Raw genomic sequence first — 12,303 nt, forward strand, 5'->3', positions numbered from 1 at the left:
TTTTAGTCCATCTTCAATTTGAAAGCGCTTTCCACTCGAAAGCAGAAACATGGTTTGATGAAACGAAAGCTTGACTGCACAACTTCAGATACTCTTTTTTGACATAGGCTATGTAACTCCACTTTACTTCGCACACCATAGGCTCTGTCTCGTGGACAAGCAAAAACCATTCTTTTTGGCCCCAGACAAGAGTTCTGTGGAGCTTTTCAAAACGTAATGCCATATTCATCAATCCGGCCTGAGGTCCACACTTTCCGTAAAAACCACACAGGTTAGACCCTTACCAGTTTCCAGGAATAAGCCGAGATCGGCGGCATAGGAAAAAAAAAAAAAAAAAAAAAAAAAAATGGGACAAAACCAAAGTGTTGCTCTCGCAACACATTTCATGGCAATATAAAACTTGTAAACAGGTAATTAGAGCTAATGGAGTAGTATACAAATAAAAAAAACTGTATAAGTGGAGTATTAAATGACAGTAATGAATTAATTTATTCATTTGGAGCCATCATGATTTATTCATGTATTGCCATAAAAAATTAAAGCTATCATAAAATTTCAGTCAATTGATTTCCTTGAACTGGGTGAAATATTAATTGTGAGATCTAACTTCGAGGTGATTAGATGATGTTAAATAAATGTGCTAAAAAGAATATTTTGCTGTAATTGCTTCAATTTTACAATAGTAACTTCTGCGACAAGCCTTAAGTAGCTAAAATAGTTGATTGAGCTGATCTTCAATTAGTCAGGGATAGTTTAAATCAACTTTTCTAATGAGAGCATTACTAATCAACAAATTACACTTCAATAGGGACAATATGCAGTTCAATATTTCACTGTTTATCTTCTGAAGGTTTATTCTGAAGGTTTTATCTGAACTGTTTTATCTTCTTCACTGTTTATCTTGGTCTTTGCATATTTGACAGAAATATCAAGAGATTTTGATTTTATTTTCACTGTCAAATATAAGGATTCATCCCTTTTGAACTGTTATTTGTAGGTCTTCAAAAATACTTGAATATTTCAAACAATGGCGTGATAAAATTGTTGAATCCCCGTTTTCTAAGGCTGTAATGGAAAAAATTTAAAGTGACTCGGCCACGTTTGATAGACAGAAAATGATTGACTAAGAAAATTTTACTTTTTAAACATCAAACTGGAACCAAATAAAACGTTACTAGTAGTTTCTCTGGATCGGTTGGTAAGAGAAAAGATTTTTGAAAAAAGCCTTAATGAAATTGGAACCTCATAGGAGGTAATAAAAAGTGTAGGTAGCAACAGACGGCGATTGAGAAGGAGCGTGCGTAGCTATTTTGGCTTCATGAGGCTTGGTCCTGGGTTGTATCAATCTTAGCAGTAATTGCAGTAATAAGCTTTATACCAAGAATCGTGAAGTGAAAAATTGAAAATCCTTAATGGTATGACTCAAAATTCACTTCTTTCTTTTCTATGAGACACAGGGAAAAGCTATGTCTTGTTTTCATTATCCGTGGTCGTGATTACGAGACAAACTTCAGTGTAGATGGGCCTTGTCGTATAATATTTGAACGAATGGCAGAAAATTTAAAATACAAGCATGTGTGCATCTGGTGATGTATCATCCTACTAAGGATACTATAGACATTTTATTTGAAGCATGCCTAACCTATGAACCGGGACAGATGGAACCAATAGATTTTTTAGAAGGAAATTCTAAATCCAATGACTTCTCTGGATCAGTGGTTTGGATTTTAGGCAAAGATCATTTTTTACCAAAGTGTAAGTTTTTCTTGGAGAATTTTGGTTTAGATGTGCCATTTATTGTCAACAGATATTAAAGTCAGGGTAAAATTCTAGTTAATTGACTTCTTGCTGTCTCGGAAAGGGTTTAGGTCAGGAAAGTGAAACTTTCAGGGATGGGTCTACAGGTTAAAGTATGTACTGGGAAGGTATTTTGGTAAAACTGGTGCAAACAGTATTACTGGCTTTCATATAAAGTGAATATACCACTCGATGCGTTCTTATGCTCTTTACAAATATAATAATTGCTTCTACCACAAATTCAGATTTAAGCACTTTTTGACCTCTTAAAAATGACCTATTAATGAGGTCATTATAAATCTGTAATAGTTTAGAAACAAATTTGGGCTATATATTTGCACATCAGGGGGGGGGGGGGGTGGGTTGTAAAGCATAGCATATATTAAATACATAACTAACCATTGCTGTTTTTTTTTTGTTTTTTTTTTTTTTTTTTTTAATGTGTTTGTGCACATCAAATTTTAATGAGAAGAGAATTCACCAGTGCAACAGCACAAACACATATGGTTATTTTACACATCTAATATATGCTATGCTTTACCCCCACCCCCCTGATGTGCAAATATATAGCCCAAATTTATTTCTAAACTATTACAGATTTGTAATGACCCCATGTATAGGTCATTTTTAGGAGGTCAAAAAGTGCCTAAATTTGAATTTGTGGTAGAAGCAATTATTATATTTGTAAACAGCATTAAAACAGGCATTGAGTGGTATATTCACTTTATATGAAAGCCAGTAATACTGTTTGCACCAGTTTTACTGGTATTTTAAAGTACCCACCTCCCCCCTTCTCCCTCTAGAGGGCCCTAAAATTTGCCTACATGACAGGTCTATATCTATTGAAATTTTGACAAAACAACATTTCACCTTAATTTTCAGTTACTAGTTGCTTCTGTCTGCCTTTACTTCTGAAAATACAATTCCTGTTATTTGAGTAGAATTTTGAGCCATATCAAGGTTTTTTTTTTAAATCTAGGAAATGTATTTGTATATCTTTAAAACCATATAAAATGGGATTGAGCAAAGTTATGAAGCTGAAAACAATTTTGTCATACTTTAATTAAGCAGAAGATCTATCTTGCAAGGTTTCAGTTTTATAACACACATATTTTTAAAGGTCATCAAAGGTCAGGGCCCTCTAGAGGAAGAAGGAGTAGAGGTAGGTACTTGGAAATACCTTCCCAGGACATACTGTAGCCTGTAGACCCATCCCTGAAAGTTTCATTTTCCTAACCTAAACCCTTTCCAAGATAGCAAGAAGTCAATTAACTAGAATTTTACCAAAGTCAGTGCTGATAAATATGTTAATGGCTAGGTAAATATTCTAGCTAAAACACATTGGATGAAAGTGGACTCATCAATTTATGCTCTTTCTAAGGCTATTTCAAAGTTCAATAATTGTTCATGTGAAAAATTCCACTTTGAGCCCTTAATAGGTTTAAAGTAGGTAAAACAGTCCATAGGCCAGAAACCATAAGTTAAAAAAATGTTCTTAAAAAGAGCTGGCCAGTGATAAAAATTGACATTTGTAGCTGATTCAGGAATAGTATTTATTATTTCTAGTTTCAACAGTAAGATGGGTAAATATATCACAGTTCATATTATTGAATTACCAATAAAGTGAACTTACCACTTGATGTCTTTTTTTATGCTCTCTAATAAATGCTTCTATTGCAAATTCAAATTTAAGAACTTTTTTATCTCTTAAAAATAACAAATTTTTAATTAAAGTATGAGTTATTAGCTATTTTTAACAAAATGATGCTATATTTTCTCAGTGGTGATTTCTTGGTTGTTTTTGACAAAATGATTTTACATTTTCTCAGTGCCAAATTATTTATGGTTAGGTTTGGTTAGGTCAAAATGTGCTTAAATTTGAATTTGATTTAGAAATGATTGTTATATTTGTAAAGAGCATAAAAAAGGCATCAATTAGTATGTTCACTTTATTACTAAGTCATTAATATGAACTGTGATATGTTTGCTGTAAAATATTCTTGCAATGAATTTTTTTTTTAATTTTTCAAAAGAGCCTAACACCCATTGAAATGACATCCTTACAAAACTGATCTCATTTTTGAGGGGTTTCTATTTCTTTTTAAAAGTTTTTCAAACTTGTTTTCAGATTAACACTTTACTGTTAATTACCAAGGAAAATAATAATTACCATTCCCAAAGGAACTACAAATAGTAATTCTTTTTCACTAGTTTTTTTTTACAATCATAATTTCAAAAATTTGTTTATCATGGGATGTTTAGATTTTTGTCCTTAAAGGGCTCAAAGTGTAATTTCCCTAGAAATGGTTGTTGAACTATTTTTCTGTTGGGTGTTGTTTCTTTAAAGATGGCTTTATTTTTTGAAAAGATTTATTTTTTTCCTTAATTTTTTTTTCTCTGTGAAAAAGGCTACCAGACTTAGAGCTAATATATATATATATATATATTTTTTTTTATTTTGCTATGTGTTTTTGTCCAACTCCTTGATATATTTGTTTTTTTTTCATTATTTAAAGTTGTGTTGTTGTTCTTTGTGGTTTTGTTCCATTGTTTTTTTCTAATTAAACCGATTTATTTTCTTAAATTCTATATATCAGACTATCAGGGGAGGAGGGTAAACAGTAAGAAAAGCAACCATAATATTAAAAAAAAAACATAACATAAAGAATCAAATGGTACTGCTTTTATTTATTTAAAACGTGTGGCTGATCAACAAGCCATTTTTGTTTGCTTTGTGAATCATGCTTTTCATCAGCAAAGTGCTTTGACAAAACCCATTGCTAAATAATTGCAGTTCAAGTTGATTCATCTTTTCATCTGCAAAGTGTTTTGGTAGTCCTGCACAAATATGTTGATCAACAATGGCTAGTGAAACTGATTTGCAAATATAAAAGATGGTGGTTTATTCTGTTGGTGAAAATTGACAGCACATTTAAAATTGAAGTGGGTGTTTTCATCAGCATACTGTGTTTTGATAGCTCTGCAAAAACCTATTGATCAGCAATTATTGTTCAAATAGATTCACAAAAATAAAAGCTGGTGGTGGATTTTGTTGGTCATAATTAGCAGCACAATCTAAATTAAAATCAGTCTTGTCATCAGCAAAGTGTTTTGGCAGTTCTGTAGAAACCTGTTGATCAACAATGACGGACATGAAGTTGACTTGCAAAAATAGAAGCTGACAGTAGATAATGTTGGTAAAAATAGGCAGCACAATTTAGATTGAAATCAGTCTTTTAATCAGCAATGTATTTTGACACCCCTGTGAAAATCTGTTGATAGGCAATGACTGGTGAAGTTTACTTGGAAAAATAAAAATTAGTGGTGGATTTAATTGGTGAGGATTTGCAGCAGAATTGAAATTGAAATCAATATTTTTCATTAACTTAGGGTTTTGGCTGCCTTGCACAAACCTGTTGATAAACAATGTCTGGTGAAATTGACTTGCAAATATAAAAGCTGGTGGTGGATTTTGCTAGTGAAAATTGACAGCACAATTTGAATTGAAATAAGTCTTTTCATCAGCAAAGTGTTTTGACAACCCTGCAAAAACCTATAGATCAGCAATTGCTGTTCAAAATTGAAAGCCATATAAGGAGAGAAAAACTCTAATTTTTAACAATGAAAATCAAATAGATAACCTCAATTCAAATTCTCTCACTGTTCAAAAGAGTACTACCATTTGATGCAAAACGAGGAGTATCATTTAATTCTGTATTTTATTCTATTTTACAATACAACATTTATGTCTGTGACTTTACCCCTCTTCCCTGGTGGTCCCAGCTGTAGTCTGAAATATAATTAACATATGCATGATAAATCATCTAGCAGTGACAGCTTTCAATGAGATATTGTAAAACAATTCATAGGTAATTTATCTAGAAATCATCTAGCAAATGTTCCTCCATCTCTTGAGTACCCTTAGAACCATATTTGACCACTGTCATTACTGTAGCTCCCAATATTCTAATCTAGGTTCACAGGATTAAAAATATATCTTCCTTCACATTCAAAGGGTCACAACCTTTTTACTTCTCTCTATTTCTTTTCCTGTAACTCTATCCTGGTTTAGCACATTCTCAAAATGTCATGCCCCTTTCTCTGTCCCTATCACTAATTGTGGCCCTGTTCCCATCCTTAACTGGGACAAGTCCAGATTGATTATCCCTATCAGTTTATCAATATACCAGTATAAAATATCACTATTATTCTGTCTAGCTTCATTTTTCAGATCCTTGGCAATTTTATCCATGATGTCCACTTTGTACCCCCCTTAGTTCATGTTTTGATGCTTTCTTCCCTTGCTTTACATTCCTCTTATTCATTTTAGCTTGTCCCAGTGTCTGTCCTTATCTTAATCTGTGTGTTTGTGTGTGTTTTTGTCTCTCTCACTCTCTGTGCCTCAGTCTCTGCACATGTGTTTGCTTGTCCCAGTGTCTGTCTTGTTTTGTTTGTTTGTCTGAATCTATGTATTTGTGTGTGTTTTTGTCTCTCTCACTGTCTTTGCCTGTGTGTCCAGGCATGTGTTTGCTTGTCCCAGTGTCTGTGTTTGTCTGTTTGTATGTCTAAATCTGCGTGTGTATGCATTATTGTCTCTCTCAATCTCTGTGCCTGTGTGTCTGCGCGGGTGTTTGCTTGTCCAAGCGTCTGTTTGTATTTCGAAGTCTGTGTTTATATGGGTTTTTGTCTTGCTCACTCTCTGTGCCTGTATCTCTAGGCAGGTGTTTGCTTGTCCCATTGTCACTTGCTTGTAAGTGCTTTTGTCTCTCTCACACTATGCCTGTGTGTCTGAGTGGGTGTTTGCATGTTTCCATGTCTGTCTTTGTGTGTTTGTGTCTCTGACTCTGTATATGTAGGTTTTTTTTGTCTCTCTCTCTCCCTATACCTGTGTACTTCAGTCGCTGTTTGCTTGTCTCTCTCACTGTGCCTGTGCATCTGAGCAGTTGTTTGCATGTTTGTATGTCTGTCTTTGTACGTTTGTTTCTCTGGCCTTGTGTGTTTGTATGTAATTTTGTCTCTCTCTCTCTCTCTCTCTCTCTCTCTCTCTCTCTCTCTCTCTCTCTCTCTCTCTCTCACTATGCCTGTGTGTCTGATCAGCGGTTTGCTTGTCTCTCTCACTATGTCTTTGTGTCTGAGCAGGTGTTTGTATGTTTCTGTGTCTGTCTTTATGTGTTTGTGTGTCTAACTCTGTGTATTTTTAGGTGTTTTTCGTCTCTTTTTATGCCTATGTGTCTTAGCTGCTGTTTGCTCGTCCCTCTCACTATGCCTATGTGTCTGAGCAGGTGTTTGCATGTTTCTTTGTTTTGAATATTTTTGTCTCTCTCTCACAATTAAAAAAATAAATCAAGTCAAAGTAAGAAGCAACATTCTTTCAACTGAAATTAAGGAGTAATATTAAACCTTAAAACGAACAGAAATTATTACGTATATGAGAGGTTCCACCTGCTTTTCAATACCTTGCTCTTTACGCTGAAGTTTTGATTTTTGTTCTAATTCTTTCAGAATAAACTCTGAATCACAAAGGATTTAATTAGAATAAATAGCTCCATTGAAAGTACCAAAAAAATCTTTAGCGTAAAGAGCAAGGCATTGACAAGGGGGCCAACCCCCTCATATACATAATAATTTCTGTTCAATTTAAGTTTTAATGTTGCTCCTTACTTTCAGTCAAAATAACTTGTTTTTTGTTTAAATATTGATCATTTTTTAAATTTTGCTGAAAAATCCAGCACCTCCTTCATAGAAAACTCCCTTCCCCTATGAAAAATTCCTCCATGGAAAGATCCTCCCTCGTAACTTTCCCCGACCCCTGCACCAGAAAAATGATCCCCCTACAAATCCGAATCTGTGTTTTTGTCTCTCTCAGTCTCTGTATCAATGTGTCTGGGGCATGTTTGCATGTCCCATTGTCTGTCTTTGTCTGTTTGTATGTCTGCATCTGTGTTTTTGTATGTGTTTTCATCTCTTTCACTCTCTGTGCCTGTGTGTCTGGGTGGGTGTTTGCTTGTCCCAGGGTCGCGTGTTTGTAGGTGTTCTTGTTTCTCTCTCTCAATATTGTGCATCATAGCAGGTGTTAGCTCGTTTCACTCACTATACCTGTCTCTTTGAGTGGGTATTTGCATGTTTCTGTTTCTGTCTTTGCGTGTTTGTGTTTCCGATTCTGTGTGTTTGTAGGCGTTCTGTGCATCATAGCAGGTGTTAGCTCGTTTCACTCACTATACCTGTCTCTTTGAGTGGGTATTTGCATGTTTCTGTTTCTGTCTTTGCGTGTTTGTGTTTCCAATTCTGTGTGTTTGTAGGCGTTTTGTCTCTCTCACTATGCCTGTGTGTCTGAGCGGTTATTTGCTTGTCTCTCTCACTTTGCCTGTGTGTCTGAACAGGTGGTTTTATGTTTCTTTTTTCTGTCTTTTTGTGTTTGTTTGTCTGATTCTGTGTGTTTGTAGGTGTTTTTTTTTCTCTCTCTCTCTCTCTCTATGCCTGTGTGCCTGAACGCCTGTTTTTTGTTTTTCACTATGCCTGTGTGTCTGAGCAGGTGTTTGCATGTTTCCGTGTCTGTCTTTGTCTATTTGTATGTCTGAATCTGTGTGTTTTTATGTGGTTTTGTCTCTCACTCTCTGTGTCTTATGTGTATGTCTGTGTGTCTGAGCGGTTGTTCGCTTGTCTTTCTCTCTCTGTGCCTCTCTCTCTGGGAGGGTGTTTGCTTGTCCTCGCATCTTTCTTTGTCTTTTTGTATGTATGAATCTGTGTGTTTATTTGTGTTTTTGTCTCTCTCTCTCTCTCTTTCTGTGCCTTTGTGTCTGAGCAGCTGTTGGCTCCTCTCTCTCTCTCTTTCTTTTTGTACCCGTGTGTCTCAGCGGATGTTTACTTGTATCTGAGTCTGTCTTTGTATTTTTGTATGCCTGACAGGCTGTGGTAAAACCCTTGTAAACCTATCTCCGATTCGAATATACCCCCTATGAGCCCGCTAGTAGTATCTCTGTCTCTGGAAATTCCTTTTCTTGGATCTCTGAATTTTAATAAACATTCTGAACGTTCGACTTGCTAGTGTACTCTGAAAAATAATGGAAACATAACAAAGTAATGCATAAAATATTTTAATTGTAATGACAACATGCAGAATATCATTGTAAAAAATAAAAATGAATGCTTTGAATCCATTCCATAAGATGCTTTATTATTCTTTTTTTTTGACGTGACTTATTCCATTTTTGGGTCATACACGAGTTTTAACATGGTTTTAGGTACAATCGAATCACACATTTCATCATTGGTGTTATTGGGTTCATTGACTATATACCTTGGTATGCAATCAATGGTAGCAATAATGTTCACATGCGTTTTTTTTCAACAATTAATCTTTATACCCCTTTGTTATATTGTCTGCCAATACAATTTTTATTTTGCTTTCGATTTCACTGTCTATTACCACATTATTTTTGCGTAGTTTGCAGTTTTGGCACATAGACAAGATATGCATTATGCCATTATTGTAGCACTAGGCATTTCTTTTTCCATTCGCTTTCATTTGAATGCTAATACCAGAAAGACAGCAATAGGATCTGTCAACGAGTAAAGTATTACCAAAACCATTAGCAAGAAGTTGACCCTCATCGTCAACTATTAGTTTCAGGCTTGCATTATCTTTGAGCACCAACTTCTCTGGAAATATTACTCTCGCATATCCACCATCTTAAGAGTCAAATCTCTTCGATGCTCCAAAGGAATTTAATCTCCGACTGTTGTGACACCACAGGCATTTATTTTCAAAAATATCTCCATTAATGCTTGTCTCATAGTCCAAATAGTTGTCTTTATCAGCATTCAACACAACGATAACTTTATCATGTGCACATACTTTCTTGGAATATTTCATCTCTACTTCTTTTTAAAAATATGATGCAAGTGTTCATTGCTCCAATGTACGAAAAATACTGATTGAAAACTTACAATAAACTAGATAGTGTCGATGGCCAGTCATAGAGTAACACTGGGGCGGCCGCATTAAAAAAACATGTTCACCAGTCCAAAAATTCTAAGTAAAAGAAAAATCTGAATCCCAAAAGCTGTAAGTCCAAAAAATGGGAGGGGGCAAAAAGTTCGCTGGAGGGGTATTGAGGACCTCTTGGAGGCTGGGTCATGGACGACCAAGGGCTGTCACGTCATTGCTTAAATATATACGAATTTATTAATTTCAGCTTTATGCATACCCCAATACTAAGCAATATTTTCAAAAATGATAAAAAAATTATTCATAAAATTGTAATGACTTGAATATTAAGTATCACAATAACCGGTCACTCCTTTTATTCAGTGAAGATTGAATATTTGCTAATCTTATCCTGACAGGAATATGTAGGTCATTCTCCCCAAAGCCCAGGATACCTACCTGGGCGACTGATTATGTAAATAGGTCAATGGTCTAGTTTAGTATAGACATGCTTTAATGCCCAAATAAGGTGTGCAATTAGTATATATGTTACTAACACTACTAGTGTGATCTAAGAAATTATTACATTTTTTAACGTGGGGCAACAGTTTCTGCTTCTTTGAGTAATATCTGCTTTATCTCCTGACCAGAAATTGAAAGTAGAGCCACAGTCAAAGTCACTTTTGCTAGAATTAGTGCTGAGTATAATACCCCACAATCTATTTCTATTTTGCCATTTAATCTTTATATTACCTGATGTTTTCTTAATTTATAAAATTAAAAAAAAATTTGCAGAGAGTTTACCTCATTTCTTGCCTGCCTGAGACCCCTTAGGTTTTCTTGCGTATTAGATTCTAAATATAAATGATAAAGCTTGTATTTATTTTAATGATTTCTCTCATTGTATTATGGTTTATTTATTTCCCGTGCTTTAAACTGCTCTCCCCTATGCTAGTATTTTGTTTCATAGAGCAACAGTGCATGCCCAAAGTGGGAAAACAATTCCATTCAAAAAAATTGTATGATTACCATTCAGTTTTAGGTATCAAATACCTTTTTGCCGTTTTATCACTTATTAAGAGGTTATTTCTTTGTGTTGTTTGCTTGCATTCTCAAGCTCATTATTGCTTTGTCTATATTTACTTATCCTACTATGAACAAATTAAAAATGGATCTGCATAATAATATAGATGTACTCAGCAGCAGTGTGTCTGCCATGTTTTATGTGTATTCATGTTTGTTGCGTTGTATTGAAATCTCAGGCTCCTCATTGCTCAATCTGTGTCTACTTACTGCTAACAAATTAAAAATGGATCTGCATAATAATATAGATGTACTCAGCAGCTGTGTGTCTGCCATGTTTTATGTGTATTCATGTTTGTTGCGTTGTATTGAAATCTCAGGCTCCTCATTGCTCAATCTGTGTCTACTTACTGCTAACAAATTGAAAGTGGGTCTGCATAGTCTGCACTGTAGTACAGACTTGGCGAAGATCAATACATCTCTAGGGTTTTATTTGTGTTTATTTTCTTCTCACTAGCCTTATCAGAATCAATGCACTAGTGCTGACTAAGTAAAGAGTGATTTGCCTTCCGTGTATTATTTTTTTGCCTTTCCACTTTGTACAGACTGGAATGTCTATTAACGTTGGAGATGACTCGTTCAATTAGAACCTGACAGTTTTAGTGCGTCTTTTAGGGTGGTTGAAAGTAATAGGAAGACTACCACCCCCCCACGAAATATCTTACTACTCCCAGGGATCCAAAGGATTGGATCAAAATTTTTAGCTAAAACGGTTAGAATGACTGAAGGCCAAAAATGAATGCTAACCCCAAAGTATAAGGGAATACGAATTGTACAGATTTCAATTATTAAAACAACAACTAAGCTAAAACGAAGCTAGTTACAAACTTTATCTACTAATGATTTGATATCCTTTGAAAAAGTATGGAAAAGAAATGAAAACAATTAAATATTTTGTTTTATTTTTCTTTAAGTCATAGACGATACACATAAAGATATATCTGGCTGACTATAAAGGCCATGTAGAACAGGATTTTAAACAATTTGAAAATAATTTAATTTTCAACAAATGGAATAATTCAAACAAGAACCATGATGAACCTGAGGCTCGTCACAAATTCATCTATGAATAATTTATGATACAATTCCAGTTTAGGGCTTTTGTTGTTATTTTGGAAAATATTTGAGTTAGGTGTATGAAACTTTTGGGATTGCATCCAAAGCCTTAATGATTTTCTAGAAAGATATTTTTAAAGCACCTACTTACATTCCTTCTCCCTCCAGAGAGCACCGACTTTTGATGACCTTCAAGAATCTTTAGGTTATAAAAATGAAAACTTGCAAAAACATATCTTTTACTCAGATGAGGCACAAAAATATGTTGTGCTTTATGCCTTTGCTTAATTCCAGTATTTAAGGTTTTAAAGATCTGTAAATCTACATTCCTAAATTTAGGAAAAAACCTAGTGGTATGGTTTAAAATTCTACTGAAATAACAGGCATTGTATTTTTATAGAACTAAAGGCAATGTAAGTGAGATTGAATACTCAGAGCCA

The 12,303-nt window shown here is 34.6% G+C and overlaps 1 protein-coding gene across 1 annotated transcript in view; it reads left to right on the forward strand.

Moving 5' to 3' along the window:
- The first annotated feature begins 1,541 nt into the window (after positions 1–1,541).
- The window catches only part of LOC136026263 (cysteine protease ATG4A-like), a 151,045-nt gene continuing 140,283 nt past the window's right edge, over positions 1,542–12,303 (forward strand). The window contains exon 1 of the mRNA XM_065702650.1: positions 1,542–1,755. Within this exon, the coding sequence (XP_065558722.1) occupies positions 1,590–1,755 (166 nt within the window). The 5' untranslated portion in view covers positions 1,542–1,589. The remainder of the gene's footprint in view (positions 1,756–12,303) is intronic.

This window comes from Artemia franciscana, chromosome 4 (genome assembly GCF_032884065.1).
Source record: "Artemia franciscana chromosome 4, ASM3288406v1, whole genome shotgun sequence".
NCBI classification, from domain to species: Eukaryota; Metazoa; Arthropoda; class Branchiopoda; order Anostraca; family Artemiidae; genus Artemia; species Artemia franciscana.